General features: G+C 57.5%; 1 protein-coding gene across 1 annotated transcript in view; it reads left to right on the top strand.

Moving 5' to 3' along the window:
- The window catches only part of LAMA5 (laminin, alpha 5), a 110,528-nt gene that overhangs the window by 61,458 nt on the left and 28,447 nt on the right, over positions 1 to 20,623 (top strand). The window contains 31 exon segments of the mRNA XM_011992423.1: positions 1,395 to 1,510; positions 1,623 to 1,741; positions 1,827 to 1,917; positions 2,207 to 2,341; positions 2,544 to 2,603; positions 9,356 to 9,496; positions 9,595 to 9,732; positions 9,814 to 9,948; positions 10,026 to 10,160; positions 10,236 to 10,373; positions 11,560 to 11,612; positions 11,906 to 12,011; positions 12,782 to 12,834; positions 12,925 to 13,030; positions 13,446 to 13,545; positions 13,725 to 13,881; positions 14,027 to 14,165; positions 14,406 to 14,548; positions 14,631 to 14,737; positions 14,857 to 15,010; positions 15,378 to 15,538; positions 15,615 to 15,723; positions 16,872 to 16,969; positions 17,045 to 17,246; positions 17,375 to 17,501; positions 18,083 to 18,222; positions 18,730 to 18,845; positions 18,928 to 19,139; positions 19,541 to 19,745; positions 19,976 to 20,120; positions 20,316 to 20,456. Coding sequence (XP_011847813.1) covers positions 1,395 to 1,510; positions 1,623 to 1,741; positions 1,827 to 1,917; positions 2,207 to 2,341; positions 2,544 to 2,603; positions 9,356 to 9,496; positions 9,595 to 9,732; positions 9,814 to 9,948; positions 10,026 to 10,160; positions 10,236 to 10,373; positions 11,560 to 11,612; positions 11,906 to 12,011; positions 12,782 to 12,834; positions 12,925 to 13,030; positions 13,446 to 13,545; positions 13,725 to 13,881; positions 14,027 to 14,165; positions 14,406 to 14,548; positions 14,631 to 14,737; positions 14,857 to 15,010; positions 15,378 to 15,538; positions 15,615 to 15,723; positions 16,872 to 16,969; positions 17,045 to 17,246; positions 17,375 to 17,501; positions 18,083 to 18,222; positions 18,730 to 18,845; positions 18,928 to 19,139; positions 19,541 to 19,745; positions 19,976 to 20,120; positions 20,316 to 20,456 — 3,982 coding nt within the window.

Raw genomic sequence — 20,623 nt, 5'->3', positions numbered from 1 at the left:
TCATCCCCCCCACCATCACCACCACCATCGTCATCTCCCTCACCATCACCGTCATCCCCCAGCCATCACCACCATCACTGTCATCACCCCCACCATCATCGTCATCCCCCCACCATCACCACCATCACTGTCATCCCCTCCACCATCACCATCATCATCCCCTGGGTTGCTGCTTCCTCCTTCCTAAAATGCACCCTGTAATTTTTTTATTCCGTGACAGCCTATCCGGAATTGTCTGAAAACGGCTGTTTTGTCTTCCCTCTTGAATGATAGTTGAGCTGACTGTAGAATTCGTGGTTGACAACTGTGCCTCTCAGCACTTTGGAGAAATGATTTGACTGTCCCTTCACCTCTCCAGGTGCTTGGGAGAGTCCGTTGTCCCTGCCGTTGCTAATCCTCTGTGGGTCGTCTTCCTCTCCAGGATTTTTTTATGGTCTTTTTGCCATTGGCGTTCTGCAGATTTGTTGTGTTGTGTCGAGGATTCGGATTTTTTTCTTGCTCAGGACTCACTTTTTTTTTTTTTTTTTGAGATGGCGTCTTGCTCTGTTGCCCAGGCTGGACTGCAGTGGCCCGATCTTGGCTCACTGTAAGCTCCGCCTCCCGGGTTCACGCCATTCTCCTGCCTCAGCCTCCCGAGTAGCTGGGACTACAGGCGTCCGCCTCCACACCCGGCTAATTTTTTGTATTTTTAGTAGAGGCAGGGGTTACACCATGTTAGCCAAGATGGTCTTGATCTCCTGACCTTGTGATCTGCCCGCCTCGGCCTCCCAAAGTGCTGGGATTACAGGTATAAGCCACCACGCCTGGCCATTTTTTTTGTATTTTTAGTAGAGACGGGGTTTCACCGTGTTAGCCAGATGGTCTTGATCTCCTGACCTTGTGATCTGCCCGCCTCGGCCTCCCAAAGTGCTGGGATTACAGGCGTGAGCCACCGTGCCCGGCCTATGTTTTAGATTTCTTTATGACCATTTTTAACATTTTTCTCTGGCTTCTACTAGATTACTCTGTTTTGTGAGGTTCTCAGGGCTCTTTTTGCTGACCTGTCACATTGTTTCTCTGCAAGATCTTTAGCAGGGTTTATCTCTGTGCTTCTGGTGTGCCCTGGGATTGGGCCCTGCACAGCTCCTGCCACTGTGAGACCCTGTCCTCCACCGCCTCTTTCCCTGCGTGCATTACCCCAGCCTGGGAGAGCTGCGCCAGAGCCACTGGCTGGGGGATGCCGAGTCTGGGCCAGCGCTTGCTGCCTGACAGTTGGAGAAACAGAGCAGCGGGGGGCCGTGTCCCTTCGGCAAGCCAAGCCGTCGAGGGGATCCCAGGCCCCTTTGGGGAAGGGACAAAGCACCTGCCACCTGCCTCCAGGATGGGCCTGAGCCCCCCTCCTGTGTACCCCACAGGCTGCAGTGCACCTGCCAGCACAACACCTGCGGGGGCACCTGTGACCGCTGCTGCCCCGGCTTCAACCAGCAGCCGTGGAAGCCTGCGACTGCCAACAGTGCCAATGAGTGCCAGTGTGAGTACCTCCTCCCGCACCTGCGTGTCCTGCCCACACCCTGACCCATGAGAGTGCCCCGGTGCCTGGGCCCATGGTGGGCATGCTGACAGCTGGTCTCCCCTTTCTCTAGCCTGTAACTGCCACGGCCACGCCACCGACTGTTACTACGACCCTGAGGTGGACCAGCGCCGTGCCAGCCAGAGCCTGGATGGCACCTATCAGGGCGGGGGTGTCTGTATCGACTGCCAGGTGGGCTGGGCTAGAGGGCTGGGGATGGGCTGGCCCTGAGGCGAGGCAGGGACCTCCCTGGACTCAATGGCCCTTGCACCCCCAGCACCACACCACCGGCGTCAACTGTGAGCGCTGCCTGCCAGGCTTCTACCGCTCTCCTGACCACCCGCTTGACTCGCCTCACGTCTGCCGCCGTGAGTGGGCTCAGCTGGGCGAGTGTCCTGGGTCTCAGGGTCTGCCCGGAAAGAGGCGTTCTTGGGCCTTTGGGGCTGCTTTGGAGGGGATGTCCTGAGCTTCCAGGCCAGCCCAGGAAGGAACCTCCCAGGCCACGGGGCAGGTCCCCAGCCCTCATGTCCCCCCAGGGGGCCTGGCTGTAGCCCTCGTCCCCACGGCCCTGGCGGGGAGGTAGAGACTGCCCCATCTTGGAGCCCACCCCTTGGGTCCTGGTAGCTCCAGGCTTACCCGGCTCCTGCCCCTGCCCAGGCTGCAACTGCGAGTCCAACTTCACGGATGGCACCTGCGAGGACCTGACGGGTCGCTGCTACTGCCGGCCCAACTTCTCCGGGGAGCGGTGCGACGTGTGTGCCGAGGGCTTCACGGGCTTCCCAAGTTGCTACCGTGAGCACCTGCCAGGGGCGTCTGAACAGACACCACTGCCTGCTGGACTCCAGGAGCCCTGCGGGGGGTGGGGGATTCCCTGGGATGGACCCTGTTGTCCTGCCTGCATCTCCGATTGTGCTGAGAGACCGAGGGTGGCAGGGGGTGTGGGGTGCTGGGGTTCTAAGCAGACCTGGCCAACATGCGTGTCTCTTCCCCTCAGCAACACCCTCATCCTCCAATGACACCAGGGAGCAGGTGCTGCCAGCCGGCCAGATTGTGAGTAAGTGTCCTTGAGGCCCCCAGGTCCCTGACCTGCCCTGGAGCCATGGGGCAGCCTCACGGGAAGTTCGTGGAGAAAAGGAGAATTTTCATTTGGTCACTTTATTTTTGGTTTATTTCTTCTTATGCAAATTATGCATATTCATACTGGAAAACTTTCAGAAATATAGGTAGGCATAAAGCCAAAGAAAAAGGTTAGCCTGGGCAACATGGTGAAACCCTGTCTCTACAGAAAATACCAAAATTAGCTGGGCGTGGTGGTGTGTGTCTGTAGTTTGAGCTCCTCTGGAGACTGAGGTGGGAGGATTGCTTGAGCCTGGAAGGCTGAGGCTGCAGTGAGCCATGATCACACCACAGCACTCCAGCCTGGGCGACAGAGTGAGACCTTGTCTCAAAAAAGAAAACTGGTGGCCGGGCGCGGTGGCTCACACCTGTAATCCCAGCACTTTGGGAGGCCAAGGCAGGTGGATCACCTGAGGTCAGGAGTTCAAGGCCAGCCTGGCCAACATGGTGAAACCCTGTCTCTACTAGCTGGGCATGGTGGCGGGCACCTGTAATCCCAGCTACTTGGGAGGCTGAGGCAGGAAAATTGCTTGAACCTGGGAGGCGGAGGTTGCAGTGAGCCAAGATTGCACCACTGCACCCCAGTCTGGGCAACAGAGCAAAACTCCATCTCAAAAAAAAAAAAGAAAGTTATCCGCAATTCCACCACCTCTACACAGCGCCTGAATGCTCTCTGTACACAAGCACTTCTCTTTCACAAGCACTTCTCTTTCACAAGCGTCGTCATGCTCTGCACCCTGTCCTATGATTATGTCCCAGCCACAGTCCTGTAAACACATTGTCTTATGGTCCGTTTCACAGGGACTAATTAAGTATTTAAACAACCCCCAGTGGTTGGAAATCGAGGTTCTTTTTTTAAAAAATAATGCTGTGATAAAGCATTATTAAGATGAGGTAGAAAACTGGCCGGGCACAGTGGCTCACACCTGTAATCCCAGCGCTATGGGAGGCCGAGGCGGATGGATCACCTGAGGTCAGGAGTTCAACACCAACCTGACCAACATGGTGAAACCCTGTCTCTACTAAAAATACAAAAATTAGCCAGGCGTGGTGGTACGTGCACCTGTAATCCCAGCTACTTGGAGGGCTGAGGCAGGAGAATTGCTTGAACCTGGTTGCAGTGAGCTGAGATCCACCGTTGCACTCCAGCCTGGGTGACAGAGCAAGACTCCATCTCAAAAAATAAATTTAAAAAAAAGGCTGGGTGTGGTGGCTCATGCCTGTAATTCCAGCACTTTGGGAGGCCGAGGCGGGCAGATCACGAGGTCAGGAGATCGAGACCATCCTGGCTAACACAGTGAAACCCCGTCTCTACTAAAAATATGAAAAAAAATTAGCCGGGCATGGTGGCGGGCGCCTGTAGTCCCAGCTACTTGGGAGGCTGAGGCAGGAGAATGACATGAACCCGGGAGGCAGAGCTTGCAGTGAGCCGAGATCTCACCACTACACTCCAGCCTGGGCGACTCTGACACAAAAACAAACAAACAAAAAAAACCAAATCAAAAAAAGTCAGCTGGGTGCAGTGGCTCGTGTAATCCCAGTACTTTTGGAGGCCGAGGCGGGCAGATCACGAAGTCAGGAGTTCGAGACCAGCCTGGCCAACATGGCAAAACCATGTCTCCACTAAAAATACAAAAATTAGCCGGACGTGGTGGCACATGCCTGCAATCCCAGCTACTCGGGGACTGAGACAGAAGAATCGCTCGAACCCGGAAAGCAGAGGTTGCAGTGAGCTGAGATCGCGCCACTACACTCCAGCCTGGGCAACAAGAGCAAAAGTCTGTCTCAAAAAATAAATTAAAAAAAAAAAAAAAAGTCTCCCAGCATACAGTCACAGTCACAGAGCAGCACGGCACCTGCTGACCAAATCACTGCCATTACCGCATAGCAGAGTCTATCACTGTCAGCTTGATAGACAAAAAGTATTCTCAAGTTAGAGCCACATTCCCTCGCTTTTTAGTGTTTCTGGAATTGGGACCCATCTTTTGCTTGTGGCATATCACAGTCTAGTTGGTAGGGTTTTTCCCTTTCATGACAGGACGTAAAAGCATGGCATCTTTCCCAGCGAGTGGAGTCTTAGATTGTATTTGATTTACGTCTTTTTTTTTTTTTTTGAGATGGAGTTTCACTCTTTTTGCCTAGGCTGGAATGCAATGGCGTGATCTTGGCTCACTACAACCTCTGCTTCCCAGGTTCAGGCAATTCTTCTGCCTCAGCCTCCTGAGTAGCTGGGGTTACAGGCATGCACCACTACGCCCAGCTAATTTTGTATTTTTAGTAGAGACAGGGTTTCTCCATTTTGGTCAGGCTGGTCTCGAACTGACTTCAGGTTATCCGCCCACCTTGGCATCCCAAAGTGCTGGGATTACAGGCATGAGCCACCGCGCCTGGCATGATATTGCGTCGTTTTTAGCTGCACTTTGACTACTCTGTAAGCTTGAATCTTCTTGACTTTTCTACCGCTTTGTTTTTTGTTTTTTTGGTTTTTTTGATGGAGTTTTGCTCTTGTTGCCCAGGCTGGAGTGCAATGCTGCAATCTCAGCTCACCGCAACCTCTGCCCCGGAGTTCAAGTGATTCTCCTGCCTCAGCTTCCCAAGTAGCTGGGATTACAGGCATGCGCCACCATGCCTGGCTAATTTTTGTATTTTTAGTGGATACAGGGTTTCTCCATGTTGGTCAGGCTGGTTTGGAACTCCTGACATCAAGAGATCTGCCCGCCTCGGCCTCCCAAAGTGTTGGGATTACAGGCGTGAGCCTCTGCGCCTGGCCTGTATCACCTATTTCTTATAAGATTTGTGTTTTTCTCCTGATGGGTCATTTGCTCCTTATTTTTTGGGGAGCTTTTTTCTGTGTTCTGATTTTGTAAATTTTTAGGTGAATCTGCCCATGTTGTTCTACTGAATCTCTGGTTGGGTCGGATTTAGATTCTGCTCCCTTACCCAGGAATTGTCCTGTCTGCTGGTTCTGTGATGGTTTTCTTTTTTACGTGAAAATGTTTAGTTTTTCATCAGTTGTGTAAACCAGGGGTCAACAAACTGTCTGAAAAGGTCCAGACGGTAAATGTCATAGACTCAGGGCTGTGTGATCCCTGTGGGGAAACTCCTCAGCTCTACCATTGCCAGCAGCCACAGAACATGTATTCACCAGTGGGCTTGGTGGCGTTCCAATACAACTTTATTTACAAAAGCGAGAGAGGGAGGAGTCCATAGACTAGTTTGCTAATCCCTGGTGTAAACTACTGACAATGTATCTTTTCGCTACTGGGCCATGGTAAGCACGCAGTAATTACCTGTGACTGTATAGTATTCACTTTCAATGTGTTCATTACAATGAACCGTATTGTCTTTCCTAATGGGGACACAGTGTTGAACATAAATATTTTATTTTGTCTAAATTCACAAGTGAGATTGTTTTGGTTTTGAAAAATACTTGGGAAATGATCCACACTTTTTTATGTTCCCGATCAGTTTAAAAATCACAGAAATTATCTACTTGTTAAAAGTCTGGTCAAACTTACAAAACCCTTTGGTCCTGATACCTGTTTTTCAACAGAGATCTTAGATTAAGGTTTTAATGTATTCTGTGGCTATTGTATTCAGTTTTCTACCTCATCTTTTTTTTTTTTTTTTTTTGGAGACAGAGTCTCACTCTGTCACCAGGCTGGAGTGCAGTTGCGCAGTCTTGGCTCACTGCAACCTCTGCCTCCCGAGTTCAAGTGATTCTCCCGCCTCAGCCTCCCGAGTAGCTGGGATTACAGGTGCCCGCCACCACGCCTGGCTAATTTTTTGTATTTTTAGTAGAGCCGGGATTTCACCATGTTGGCCAGGCTGGTCTCAAACTCTGACCACAAGTGATCCACCTGCCTCAGCCTCCCAAAGTACTGGCAATACAAGCGTGAGCCACCATGCCCAGCCATTTTTCTACCTCATCTTAAGTCAGGTTTGATTATTTGTATTAGCAAATTGTGTATTTTGTTTTGATTTTTAAATGTATTGACACAAAGTTACGCACAGTGGCCTGTTGTAAAGTTAAAATTTCTGTTCATTTCTGTTCTTGTCTATTTTTATTTTTATTTTCTTTCTTTTCTTTCTTTTTTTTTTTTTTTGATCGAACAGACCTAACAGAGGTTCGTTGAGTTTATTGGTCTGTTCGAAGTACAGCTGCAGTTCTCTTGCTAAGACCTGCTGAGGTTTTTCTTTCTTTAGTTGGGAGGAGAGATTTTCCTTTCTAATATTCAGTCTCTTTAATCCACTTTCTTTGATTTATTCCTTTTTTTTTTTTTTTTTAGCTTCTTGAGTTGTTATTTTTAGTCTGTCTTCATTCCCAACAAAAAGACTTAAAGCGGTGGTTCTCAGCCAGTGGTGACTTTGATCCACAGGAAGCATTTGATGATGTCGGGAGACGTTTTTGGTTGTGATGATTGAGGGATGTAACTGATCCAGTGGGTAGAGGCTAGGGATGCTGCGAGCATCCTACAACCCGGGACCACTCCTGCACACAGAACAAAGAGTTATCCAGCCCAGAATGTCCATAGTCCTGAGGCTGGGAAACTTAAGTTTAAAGCTATAAATTTCCCTCAGAGTATAACTTTGGCTAGGTTTCTTGTAGTTTGAGATGTGGGGTGTCCTCATTGCTGGTTTTTTTTTTTTAATAGTCTATCGTTTGGGGTTTTATTTTCTTTCGCCCTGTCACTGTTGAAGGTGCTGAGGTTTCCCTCCTGTCCTTTGCGTGGCGTTCAGTTCTGGTTTTGCTGCCTTGTGGTTAGACTTGGCACACTGGCAGTTTCTGCCTGTGTCTTTGGAATTTGAGATTTTCTTCGTTTCTAACCTAGAATGTGACGACTTTTTAAAATTTTATTTATTTATTCATTTATTTTGACACAGAGTCTCTGTTGCCTAGGCTGGCGTTCAGTTGCGCAATCTTGGCTCACTGCAACCTCTGCCTCCTAAGTTCAAGCGATTCTCCTGCCTCAGCCTCCTGAGTAGCTGGGATTGATTACAGGCGCCCGCCACCACACCTGGGTAGATTTTGTAATTTTAGTAGAGATGGGGTTTTACTGTGTTGGCCAGGCTGGTCTTGAACTCCTGACCTCAGGTGATCCACCCGCCACAGCCTCCCAAAGTGCTGGGATTACAGGCGTGAGCCACTGCACCTGGCAGTTTCTGCCTTTTGTCTTTGGAATTTGAGATTTTCTTTGTTTCTAATCTAGAGCGTGACCACTTTTCGATTGTTCCAGGAACACTGGACAGGAACGTGTGTTCTCTATGAAGTACCGATTTGGCATGTTAAAGCAGGCTTGTGGCCAGGCGCCGTGGCTCACGCCTGTAATCCCAGCACTTTGGGAGGCTGAGGTGGGACAATCACCTGAGGTCAGGAGTTTGAGACGAGGCTGACCAACATGGAGAAACCCCGTCTCTACTAAAGATACAAAATTAGCCATGCATGGTGGCGCATGACTGTAATCCCAGCTACTCTGAGGCTGAGGCAGGAGAATGGCTTGAACCTGGGAGGTACGAGTTTGAGGTGGAGCCAAGATGGCACCATTACACTCTAGCCTAGGCAACAAGAGCAAAACTCCATCTCAAAAAAACAAAGCAGGCTTGTTCATTATGCTCTTCAAACCCACAGTAGCCATGCTTAATTTCTGTCCCTCTGAGCAGTCCCGTTCTAACTATGTATCTCCATCAGTCTTTGTCTCTCTCTGACTCGGTTTTGCCGAATTCTCCTTGCCGTTTTATAGTTTTAGCTTCCCTCACCCCCGGGACACCGGCACGTTACCTGCTCCTAGAGGTTGGTTTCTGCTGCCCCACTGGGTGGCGTGCCCGAGCTTCCCTCTGTCTCATTACCACCATGCCTTCCATCCTCACTCACCTCCGTGTCTGCGTCCGCCCCAGCTCCCTGCACGGAGCTCTCGGTTTACCACCTGAGGCGTTGGTTTAAGGTACTCTCTTTCAAGAGGCTATGACTGGAGTTTCCTCTTGGTCACGCTGACGTCTTCGGTTTTTATCTTCTGAAGGAGACAGCCCAGCCCCACGATCCTCCTTGCCGCTGTCAGTTCGGGCTTGCGCCTGCCCTCTTATCATTTCTCCTTTTCTGCTGAAATGTTTCTTTTCCTGACTCTCACAAGTTAGAGCAAGAAAATGTGCTTTGATTTTGGTGCGTTTGTTTGTTTTTGCTACTGTTTCCTCTCTGGGGAGAGTTTGCAAGCTCTCTGTGTTCTGGTCCGACCAATGGTTACTCTTACACTTCTGACAAGTATTGAACCTTTATTTTTGTATCAGTACAAAAACTGAAGCATGTTCACAACTCTCCTTTCATGCCTAAGGCATTTGATGCATTCTTTCTACCTTCTTCTCAACGCCCGATATTGTTTCTAAAGAAACTATAATTTGCTTTGCAGCTTGTTTTGATTCGTTTGTATTTTCTCTTTGTGTTAATGCTTGCAGCTAACTTGGAATCTACATAACAAATAACTCATTAAGCGTTTTGATAGTTGGCCTGACTTTGTTGCATGCCACTGTTTTCCCAAACACGCCTCTCCCTTATTGGGATTTTTATTCTTTTATTTTCTAGTTAATGTCGTGTAAAAGTGTAAGAAAATGAGTTTGTGGAGAGGAAAGGTTTGCCAGGAGGGGCTTACTGGGGTCTGCAGGGCATCTGAGACTCCCCTGCCTGTCCCCACCCTCCAGATTGTGACTGCAGTGCGGCAGGGACCCAGGGCAACGCCTGCCGGAAGGACCCGAGAGTGGGACGCTGCGTGTGCAAACCCAACTTCCAAGGCACCCATTGTGAGCTCTGCGTGCCAGGGTTCTATGGCCCCGGCTGCCAGCGTGAGTCCCCTGTCCCCGCTGAACCTCCACCTGCTCTCGAGGCGGATACGAGGGGCCTGGTGACTCTAACCAAGCATGTGGGCCGCCCTTCCCTGCAGCCTGCCAGTGTTCCAGCCCTGGAGTGGCTGATGACCGCTGTGACCCTGACACAGGCCGGTGCAGGTGCCGAGAGGGCTTCGAGGGGGCCACATGTGATCGCTGTGCCCCTGGCTACTTCCGCTTCCCTCTCTGCCAGTGTGAGTGGCACCTCTCCATGTGGGCACGGGTAGGGGAGGCCCGTGGGCCTGGCCTACCATGACACCTGCTCCACTCTGCAGTGTGCGGCTGCAGCCCTGCAGGAACCCTGCCCGAGGGCTGCGACGAGGCCGGCCGCTGCCCATGCCAGCCTGGGTTTACTGGACCTCATTGTGACCAGTGCCACCCTGGCTACCACGGTTTCCCCAACTGCCAACGTGAGCAGAGGGCCAGGGCAGGAAGGGGCTCTGCCACTCACATGACGCCAGGGCCTGACCCCATTGTTCCCCCGCAGCGTGCACCTGCGATCCCCGGGGAGCCCTGGACCAGCTCTGCGGGGCAGGAGGTTTGTGCCGCTGCCGCCCCGGCTACACAGGCACCGCCTGCCAGGAATGCAGCCCCGGCTTCCATGGCTTCCCCAGCTGTGTCCGTGAGTGCCTAGGGAGGAAGTGGGGGGAGACGGGTGCGGTCTCCACTGCATGCCCACAACTATCCTTGTCCGTAGCCTGCCACTGCTCTGCCGAAGGCTCCCTGCACGCAGCCTGCGACCCCCGGAGTGGGCAATGCAGCTGCCGGCCCCGCGTGATGGGGCTGCGGTGTGACACATGTGTGCCAGGTGCCTACAACTTCCCTTACTGCGAAGGTGAGTGGGCAGGTGGCTGTGTGCACCAGGTGCCGGGCCTGTTTGTGGGTCTATGTGCTGTTCACATGCTGCCTGCCTTCCTGTGATGCTGTTCACATGCATCTATGTGCTGTGTGTACTGCGACTACGTCCCCATGCTCTGTGTTCGTACCTTGTTCAGATGCTGTGCGGGAGTGTCTGTGTACTGCCCGTGTCTGCGTGCTGTGCATCTCCTCTCGTGTCTTGTGAGTGTGGGTGCGTGTGTTGTGTTTTGTAAGTGTGGGTACGTGTGTCATGTGTCACGTAAGGGTGTGCGTGTCACGTGTCTCGTAAGCGTGGGTGCGTGTCGCATAAGTGGGTGCATGTGTTGTGTGTCGCGTAAGTGGGTGCATGTGTTGTGTGTCGCATAAGTGGGTGTGCGTGTCGCGTAAGTGGGTTTGTGTGTCGCGTAAGTGTGGGTGCATGTGTTGTGTGTCGCATAAGTGGGGGCATGTGTCGTGAGGCGCATAAGTCTGGGTGTGTGTGTCGCTTAAGTGGGTGTGCGTGGTGTGTGTCGTGTGGGTGTGTGTCGCATAAGTGGGTGTGTGTGTCATGTAAGTGTAGGTGCATGTGTTGCATGTCGCATAAGTGTGGGTGCATGTGTTGCGTAAGTGTGGGTGTGGCGTAAGTGGGTTTGTGTGTTGCATAAGTGTGGGTGCACATGTCATGTGTTGCCTAAGTGGGTTTGTGTGTCGCATAAGTGGGTGTGCGTGTTGCGTGTCACGTAAGTGTGGGTGCACGTGTCACGTGTTGCCTAAGTGGGTTTGTGTGTCGTGTAAGTGGGTGCACGTGTCACGTTTCTCATAAGTGTGGGTGTGCATGTTCATGTCCTTTCACAGGTGTGTGCATGTGTTGGTACACGTGTAGGCACGTTTCCACGTGCGTTTGTGTGCTTGTTCAGATGTGTGTCACACACTGCGTGTGGAATGTCCACGGGTATCCACGTTTGCGTGCGTGTCCATGAGCAGGTGCTGTGTGGTGGGGTGGCACGTCTGTTGGTGCAGAGGGAGCAGGGAGGTGCGTGTTTTCAGGCTGTCCATGTGGATGAGGGGCACCTGTGCTGGTCCTCAGCTCCGGTGGGACTGTGGGTTCTGGCTGGGCCTGGGACGCCCTTGGCCTTCAGGGTCGGTCACCAGGGAATGACCAAGGCCTGGTCCTCTCTTCACAGCTGGCTCTTGCCATCCTGCTGGTCTGGCTCTGGTGGATCCTGCCCTTCCTGAGGTGAGCCCAAATCTGCTCGTGTGTGGGAGGTGGATGGGGACACAGGTCAAGCTAAAAGTCCCCAGCCGGGTGAGACCAGGGCTTCCTGCCTGCTGCTCAGTTGCCATGGCAACCCCAGGGCCTGTCTGCTGCTTAGGCTGGTCCTCTGCCCCCACTGCAGGTGACTCCTGTGAGTGGGGTGGGGGCAGGTGAGGGCTCTCAGCCCTTACTACCCCTTCTCCGGGCTCTATGGCTGAGGTTCGTGGGTGGGAGAGCAGGGAGCCACTCTGACCTGCCATCTTGTCCTCTCCCAGGCACAGGCTCCCTGTGTGTGCCGGGCTAACGTGGAGGGGCCGAGCTGTGACCGCTGCAAACCTGGGTTCTGGGGACTAAGCCCCAGCAACCCCGAGGGCTGCACCCGTGAGTATGCCCTGGAGGGAGTATTGGGGTATAGGGGTTCCTTGGGGGACTGTACCCGTGAGTGTATCCTGGAGGGAGTGTTGGGGTACAGGGGTTCCTTGGGGGACTGTACCCGTGAGTGTATCCTGGAGGGAGTGTTGGGGTACAGGGGTTGCTGGGGAGGCTAGAGTCCCTGAGTGAGTGTATCCTGGAGGGAGTGTTGGGGTACAGGGGTTCCTTGGGGGACTGTACCCGTGAGTGTATCCTGGAGGGAGTGTTGGGGTACAGGGGTTGCTGGGGAGGCTAGAGTCCCTGAGTATGCTCTAGAGGCAGTGGTGGGGTATGGGGTTCCTCGGGGGATTGTACCCATGAGTGTGTCCTGAAGGGAAGTGTGTGGGGTTCCTCAGGGGGGTGCAAGTGTGCCCTGAGGGAGTATTGGGGTTCGGGGGTTCCTTGGGCTAGAGCCTGTGGGTGTGCCCTAAAAGGGAGTATTGGGGTATGGGGGTTCCTCAGGGGGGCTGCACCCATGAGTGTGCCCTGGAGGGAGTGTTGGGGTATGGGGTTTCTTTGGGGGACTGCACCCATGAGTGTGCTCTGGAGGGAGTGTTGGGGTATGGGGTTTCTTTGGGGGGCTGGAGCCTGTGAGTGTGCCCTGGAGGGAGTGTTGGGGTATGGGGTTTCTTTGCAGGGCTGGACTCTGGAGGGGTGTTAGTGCACGGGGGTTCCTCGGGGGGCTGGAGCCAGGCTCTCCTGTCCCACCAAGCGTCTGAGTCCCGCTCTGCTCTCCCCAGGCTGCAGCTGCGACCCCAGGGGCACGCTGGGTGGAGTTGCTGAGTGCCAGCCAGTGAGTCTGAGGACCAAGGTGTGGGGGATTTGGGGGCACGCGGATCAGGACCCTCCCCTGCCCCGCTTCACCACCTCCTTTGGCCCCCAGGGCACCGGCCAGTGCTTCTGCAAGCCCCACGTGTGTGGCCAGGCCTGTGCAGCCTGCAGGGACGGCTTCTTTGGACTGGATCAGGCTGACTATTTCGGCTGCCGCAGTGAGTGCCTCGTCGCTCGTCCCGGACCACGGCCCTGCCTCCCTCAGTTTATGCTGGGGAACCCAAGGCCCGGAGGGGCAAGTGCAGCCTGGGCAGCATGAGGCCTGGGTGATGAACGGCTGCCCCTTGGTGCCAGCCTGTGCCAGGGTGTGGGAGAGGGGGCGCAGCTCCCACCCAGATGCGTGGCTTCCTCTCCCCTGTCCTGCACCCGGGCAGATGGCACTAACAGATCCCAGCGCCCCCACCCTCGCCCTTGCCCTCGCCCTCACCCTCGCCCTCACCCTCGCCCTCACCCTCGCCCTCTGGACTCTCCATCGTCCGGAGAGCCCCAGGCAGGCTTCTCAGTCTGGCTGTGAGGGGCCCCTGAGGCTGGTGGGGGCTGGGCAGCCTCTCACCTCCCACCTTCTCCCCGCAGGCTGCCGGTGTGACGCTGGCGGTGCCCTGGGGCAGAGCTGTGAACCGAGGACGGGTGCCTGCCGGTGCCGCCCCAACACCCAGGGCCCCACCTGCAGCCGGTGGGTACCCCTTCCCCACTGGATGGCGGGGAGCGGGGCAGGCAGCTTATCCTCCAGGCCCCTCTGTGTCCCTCACCATGGGCCCACGTGAGGCCTTGCCCTTTCTGGAGATTCGGGGCTGCTGTGCAGGGCCAGGTGGGATAGCCAGGCTGCACCTAACCAGCCCCTGCTGTGGCCAGGCCTGTGAGGGACCACTACCTCCCGGACCTGCACCACCTGCGCCTGGAGCTGGAGGAGGCCACCACACCTGAGGGTCACGCTGTGCGCTTTGGCTTCAACCCCCTTGAGTTCGAGAACTTCAGCTGGAGGGGCTACGCGCAAATGGCACCTGTCCAGGTGGGCGCTGTGCTCCCCTCCCAGGCTCAGCATAGACGTGGAGCCAGGCGTGGCTGGCAGGGAGGAGTGGGCAGGCCCCTTGAAGGCCCGGACCTCAGGCTGGTGGTGGTCAGGGAGAGTGACCTGACACTCCATGCCCACCCAGCCCAGGATCGTGGCCAGGCTGAACCTGACCTCCCCCGACCTTTTCTGGCTTGTCTTCCGATACGTCAACCGGGGGGCCATGAGTGTGAGCGGGCGGGTCTCTGTGAGAGAGGAGGGCAGGTCGGCCGCCTGCACCAACTGTGAGTGGGGGTCCCTGGGCCGCAGCCCCTGCCCCGCCCTGCCCCACCCTGCCCCACCCTGCCCTGCTCTACCCTGCCCTACCCTGCCCTACCTAGCCCAGCCCAGCGTACTCCCAAGCCTCGCCACCTTCCTCTGGCTCATGTAGGTGGTAGGACCAGCCTATCCCCCACCCTGTAGGGGTGTAGCCTGGGGTGGCCCCAAGGGCTGGGCTCAGGAGTCTCACCCCCTACCTCCCCCAGGCACAGCGCAGAGCCAGCCCGTGGCCTTCCCGCCCAGCACAGAACCTGCCTTCGTCACTGTGCCCCAGAGGGGCTTCGGAGAGCCCTTCGTGCTGAACCCTGGCACCTGGGCCTTGCTTGTGGAGGCTGAAGGGGTGCTCCTGGTGAGGCAGGGGCTGGAGTGAGGGCTGGGAGCAGGGGCAGGGGGTGGGGCCCACCACTCTTAGCGCTACCTCTACCCTGCAGGACTACGTGGTTCTGCTGCCTAGCGCATACTACGAGGCGGCACTCCTGCAGCTGCGGGTGACCGAGGCCTGCACGTACCGCCCCTCTACCCAGCAGTCTGGCGACAAGTGAGGTTCATGCGTGCGGTGGGACCGGGGTCAGGGCTGCCTGGACCCCCACTGTGCCTGGCTTCCCTTACTCAGGCTCTCTGGGGACCTGGGGCTGACCAGAGCCTGTGTCCCCCCAGCTGCCTCCTCTACACACACCTCCCCCTGGATGGCTTCCCCTCGGCCGCGGGGTTGGAGGCCCTGTGTCGCCAGGACAACAGCCTGCCCCGGCCCTGCCCCACGGAGCAGCTCAGCCCATCGCACCCACCACTGGTCACCTGCACAGGCAGTGATGTGAGTGTCCTGGGACCCCACGGAGCAATGGGTGTTGTAGGACCTTGGCCCAGGGGCTGGGGGTCCTGTGGCGGTGGCAGGTTATAGGAGCAGGGCACTGCCTCAGGCAATGGAGCCCAGCACCCAGGCAGGGCGCCCCTTCCTCCTGCCTCCTGCGTGTGTGACCTCGGTGCCTGTCTGTACATGGGGTCGGCTGTGGCCTCTACATACAGCCCAGCCCCCACCACTTGCCTGGAGCTGTCCCATCGCCAGGGCGGGACTCGGCTGAGGGGCAGGCCCTGAGGTCAGGGAGGTGCTGGAGTAGGAGGGGAGGGAGGTGGGAAGGGCGAAGGGTTGTGGGCCGCCCGTCACCCTGCCCTCCCTGCAGGTGGATGTCCAGCTTCAGGTGGCAGTGCCACAGCCGGGCCGCTACGCCCTGGTGGTGGAGTATGCCAATGAGGATGCCCGCCAGGAGGTGGGTGTGGCCGTGCACACCCCACAGCGGGCGCCCCAGCAGGGGCTGCTCTCCCTGCACCCCTGCCTGTACAGGTGAGTAGGAGCCGGTGGGGCTGGAGTAAGGGCATGCCCGGGGCTGCCCCACCTGCTGACCACCCTCCCCCCACAGCACCCTGTGCCGGGGCACTGCCCGGGATACCCAGGACCGCCTGGCCGTCTTCCACCTGGACTCAGAGGCCAGCGTGAGGCTCACAGCTGAGCAGGCACGCTTCTACCTGGTAAAGACCTCTCAGACCCCCACCCCGAGGGGTCAGCTTCTTTCAGAAGATTTGAAACATACATGAGAGGGGAGAGGACAGTTGGGGTCCCAGGTCCCCATGGCAGCTGCACCCACTCGTGCCCAGCATGTTTCTTCTGGAACCCCTCCTGCAAGTGCTTTGTGGATTCAGTCCCTTTTGATGTCCCCCCGAGCTGTTCCATGTGCTCAGGAAAGAACCTGCAGTCACAGCTCCCAGGCCCAGAAACAATGTGGCCCCACTCTAGATGCCCCCAGGTCCCAGGGCAGCCACCTCCTGGCACAGACGGCGTTGGTTGGTTGCCTGTTCTGGAACTTTCTTTTTTGTTTTTTGTTTTTTGAGATGGAGTCTTGCTCTGTCGCCCAGGCTGGAGTGCAATGGCAAGATCTTGGCTCACTGCAACCTCCGCCTCCTGGGTTCGAGCGATTCTCGTGCCTCAGTCTCCCAAGTACCTGGGACTATAGGCACCCGCCACCACACCCGGCTAATTTTTGTATTTTTAGGAGAGATGGGGTTTCACCATATTGGCCAGGCTGGTCTCGAACTCCCGACCTCAGGTGATCTGCTCACTTGGGCTTCCCAGAATACTGGGATTACAGTCAGGAGCCGCAGCACCTGACCTGGAACTCTCTATAAATGCCACACAACATGTTCTGTGCAGCCGCGTCTCCCACTGTTGTGTCTGCGGATAAGTTGCTGTGTTCCGAGACACCAACCTTGTGTGGCCGCACGGAGAGGGAGCACCCATTCGCGGCTTGTGCCTACTGAGTGCCGGCCTGGGCTGGGTCCTGGGAGAGCTAGGCCTGTCCCGGCCTGGTGGCACCAAGCAGCACTTGAGATTAGGGTGGGGGAACAGTGGTGGATGGGAGGACGAGGGGGAGGAAGAGGGCCATGGGAGGAGCCACATAGGCCTGTTTGCCCAGGAACTGGCCCACACGCTGGTTCAGGGCTGGGGTTTGTGCAGCCGGAACAGGGGCAAGGGCTTCTTGCAAAGAGCAGGGCTCGGTCGGGTGCCTGGGTTTGCAGTTTCCTGGGTCTGAGTTGTGTGACCGGCCCCCGCGTTGTACCGCCTGCACTCCCCATCCTCCCCGCCCCACGGGCGTTGCAGCATTTCGTTCCTCTGCCTGCAGCACGGGGTCACTCTGGTGCCCATGGAGGAGTTCAGCCCGGAGTTCGTGGAGCCCCGGGTCCGCTGCATCAGCAGCCACGGAGCCTTTGGTCCCAGCAGGTAGTGGGGCTGGGAGGGGCGTGGCCAAGGGCCCGGTGGCAGGGCTGGCTCTGACTCACCCACTGCTGTCACCAGTGCCGCCTGTCTGCCCTCGCGCTTCCCAAAGCCGCCCCAGCCCATCATCCTCAGGGACTGCCAGGTGATCCCGCTGCCGCCTGGCCTCCCGCTGACCCACGCACAGGACCTCACGCCAGCCACGTCCCCAACCGGACCCCAGCCTCGGCCCCCCACCGCGGTGGACCCTGATGTGGAGCCCACTTTGCTGCGTGAGCCCCAGGTGAGGGCCACGGTCTCTAGAGGGACGGGGGTGTCAGGGCAGGACTCTGGGCCCCAACCCAGGGCAGGTGGTCCAGGGGGCAGCCGGGGCTCACAGCTCAGCCTGCTCACTGGGGCCCATCCCTGCAGGCCACCGTGGTCTTCACCACCCATGTGCCCACGCTGGGCCGCTACGCCTTCCTGCTGCACGGCTACCAGCCAGCCCACCCCACCTTCCCCGTGGAAGTCCTCATCAACGCCGGCCGCGTGTGGCAGGGTGAGTGTCTGGGGTGTGGGCTGGAGGGGCTACCACACACCATGAGGCTGGAATGCCTGTGCCACAGCGTGACCTGTGCTGCCTGCTTTGAGCGACAGGCAACATGATCCTATCCTGCTGTCAGTTCTCAAACTAGCTGCCCTTGCAGGCTGCAGCCCCCACCCGTCCCCCACATTCCCGGAAAAGCCTGGGTCTCGCCTCTGTCTCGCCTCTGTCTCGTGCGCTGGGAAGCCCCGTTGTGCTCCATGGCACGTGGCGAATTGAGGACTTGCCCCAGGATGCCGCTGGCAGCACGTGCGGCCCTGTGTGTCTGTCTGGTTCCTGGCTTGGCCAAGCCTGGGGTCCCGCACATGGAGTTGACCGGCACCTAGAGGTGTCCTGTGTGACATCTGTAGGTCATGACGCGGCCAACCCCCCTGACATGAGGAGCTGGCCTTGCAGACCTCTTGGGCACGTCCCATGCCTGTGGCCGTTGGCTAGTGGGCACTCCTTGGCTGCCCAGACGCTGCCGTCTTCAACCCTCTGGGTGTGTTGGGGGCACTGGAGATGGGCGCCTGACCCTGTCTTTCTCCCCCACCCAGGCCATGCCAACGCCAGCTTCTGTCCACATGGCTATGGCTGCCGCACCCTGGTGGTGTGTGAGGGCCAGGCCCTGCTGGACGTGACCCACAGCGAGCTCACTGTGACTGTGCGTGTGCCCGAGGGCCGCTGGCTCTGGCTGGTGAGTCCCAGCTGGTGTCCTGCTCAGGCACCAGCTGTTCTTATACTTGTCATACCACTCTGGTACACTTGGGCTCTGGTACACTTGGGCTGGGTCCGTCCTGGGCCTGCTGAGGCCCAGCCTTGTGCCCAGCAAAGCAGCTCCTGCCTTTGAGGACCTCCTGATCCACCTTGTGAGGCTCCAGAGGGGCCCTGGACCCTGCAGCCTGCAACCTGCTGGTCAGGGTGGCCTTCCTGGAGGAGGTGGGGCCTCCAGGAGGGAGAGGGAGGAGGAAGGCGTGACCAGCAGAGATGTGGGAGAGACACCAGGAGGTCTCATCAATGCTGCTGCCTCCTCACACCCCCAAAGCTGCTGTTTGGCTTGGAGTGGCCTCCCCTGAGCAGCCAGGGCCCGGGGCTGGGTTGTGCTGCTGCTGCCAGGACAGGACCCTGGTCCTAGCCAGCCTCTGGGGGCCTCCCCGCTGCAGGCTTTGGGCCCACGGGAGAGTGACCAGGCCTCACCCCCTAGGATTATGTCCTCGTGGTCCCTGAGAACGTCTACAGCTTTGGCTACCTCCGGGAGGAGCCCCTGGACAAATCCTATGACTTCATCAGCCACTGTGCAGCCCAGGGCTACCACATCAGGTGAGCTGGGCTCTGGCAGGTCAGGGGTCCAGGGTGGGCGTCTGGGCCGGCAGCCAGCCTCACCGCTCGCCCCTCCATGTAGCCCCGGCAGCTCATCCCTGTTCTGCCGAAATGCTGCTGCCTCCCTCTCCCTCTTCTATAACAACGGAGCCCGGCCATGTGGCTGCCACGAAGTAGGTGCTACAGGCCCCACGTGTGAGCCCTTCGGGGGCCAGTGTCCCTGCCGTGCCCACGTCATTGGCCGTGACTGCTCCCGCTGCGCCACCGGATACTGGGGCTTCCCCAGCTGCAGGCGTGAGTACCGCAGTCCTTGGGTGCCCAGTGGCGAGGAGTTGGTGCTAGAACCCAAGGGGGATGGGTCGACCAGGAAGCAAGGCACAGAGGCCAGGAGAATGTTCTAGAGCCTGGCAGGGCAGCATTGCTGCCCCGTCTGCAGGCCTGGGCCCAGGACTCCAGCTTGTGGGCTGTGCAGAAGTTTTCAGGGACTAGCAGGTGGTCCACAGTCCCTGACGACGTTGATTCTGAGCAGCTGCCCCCACGTCAGGAGCTGTCCAAGGCTCAGCTCCCAGGGCAGGGGTCCCTGTTCTTGTCCCCCGCCCCCGCCACACCGCCACATCCCCTAGGGCTGCATTCAGAGCCTCTGAGAGGGTCGGGACTAGGAAGAGGGGTCAGCAAACCCTGTGCCCGTCCCACAGCCTGTGACTGCGGCGCCCGCCTCTGTGACGAGCTCACGGGCCAGTGCATCTGCCCACCACGCACCGTCCCGCCCGAGTGCCTGCTGTGCCAGCCCCAGACCTTTGGCTGCCACCCCCTGGTCGGCTGTGAGGAGTGTAACTGCTCAGGGCCCGGTGTCCAGGAGCTCACAGACCCTACCTGTGACACAGACAGCGGCCAGTGCAAGTGAGAGCCCAGAGTGGGATCACCGCGGCCCCTGGCAGCCTTAAGGACAGCATTTCCTTGCGCCAGCAGGTCCTGGCACCCGCCCTGCTCCCATTCGTGCTCCGTGGGTGCAGCAGTGCCCTCTCCTCCACTTCTGGGAGGATGCTGCCTGGGTGGGGGGTGCCTACAAGGTCTCACTTTGGTGTGAGTGACCGGGAGTGGAGGGGGCTCAGCTCCTGTGCCTGCCGCAGGTGCAGACCCAACGTGACCGGGCGCCGCTGTGATACCTGCTCTCCGGGCTTCCATGGCTACCCCCACTGCCGCCCGTGTGACTGTCACGAGGCAGGCACTGCGCCTGGTGTGTGTGACCCCCTCACAGGACAGTGCTACTGTAAGGTGAGTGAGGGCTGGGCCCGGATCTGGCCTCTGCCTCCGGCCTCAGCTGAAACAGTGTCCTTATGGGCCTTTCTGGGCAGCTGGGGCTTCCCGGAAGCTTTTGGGAAAGTCATCCCCACGGGCAAGTGGTTACCAGGAACCTGGGGTCAGGCACCTGGCACCTGCCAACCACCTTCACTGTCCTCTCATCCCTAGGAGAATGTGCAGGGCCCCAGATGTGACCAGTGCAGCCTTGGGACCTTCTCCCTGGATGCTGCCAACCCCAAAGGTTGCACCCGCTGCTTCTGTTTTGGGGCCACGGAGCGCTGCCGGAGCTCGTCCTACACCCGCCAGGAGGTGCGCCTGTAGGACTGAGGGCAGCGCCTTCTCGGGGAGGGCGTATGTGGGACTGGACGCAAGATGGGGCGCTGTAGGCCGGGCGCGGTGGCTCAAGCCTGTAATCCCAGCACTTTGGGAGGCCGAGATGGGCGGATCACGAGGTCAGGAGATCGAGACCATACTAG

The sequence above is a fragment of the Mandrillus leucophaeus genome, unplaced genomic scaffold, assembly GCF_000951045.1.
Source record: "Mandrillus leucophaeus isolate KB7577 unplaced genomic scaffold, Mleu.le_1.0 Scaffold41, whole genome shotgun sequence".
NCBI lineage: Eukaryota > Metazoa > Chordata > Mammalia > Primates > Cercopithecidae > Mandrillus > Mandrillus leucophaeus.
This window is presented reverse-complemented; position numbering and strand designations above follow the sequence as displayed.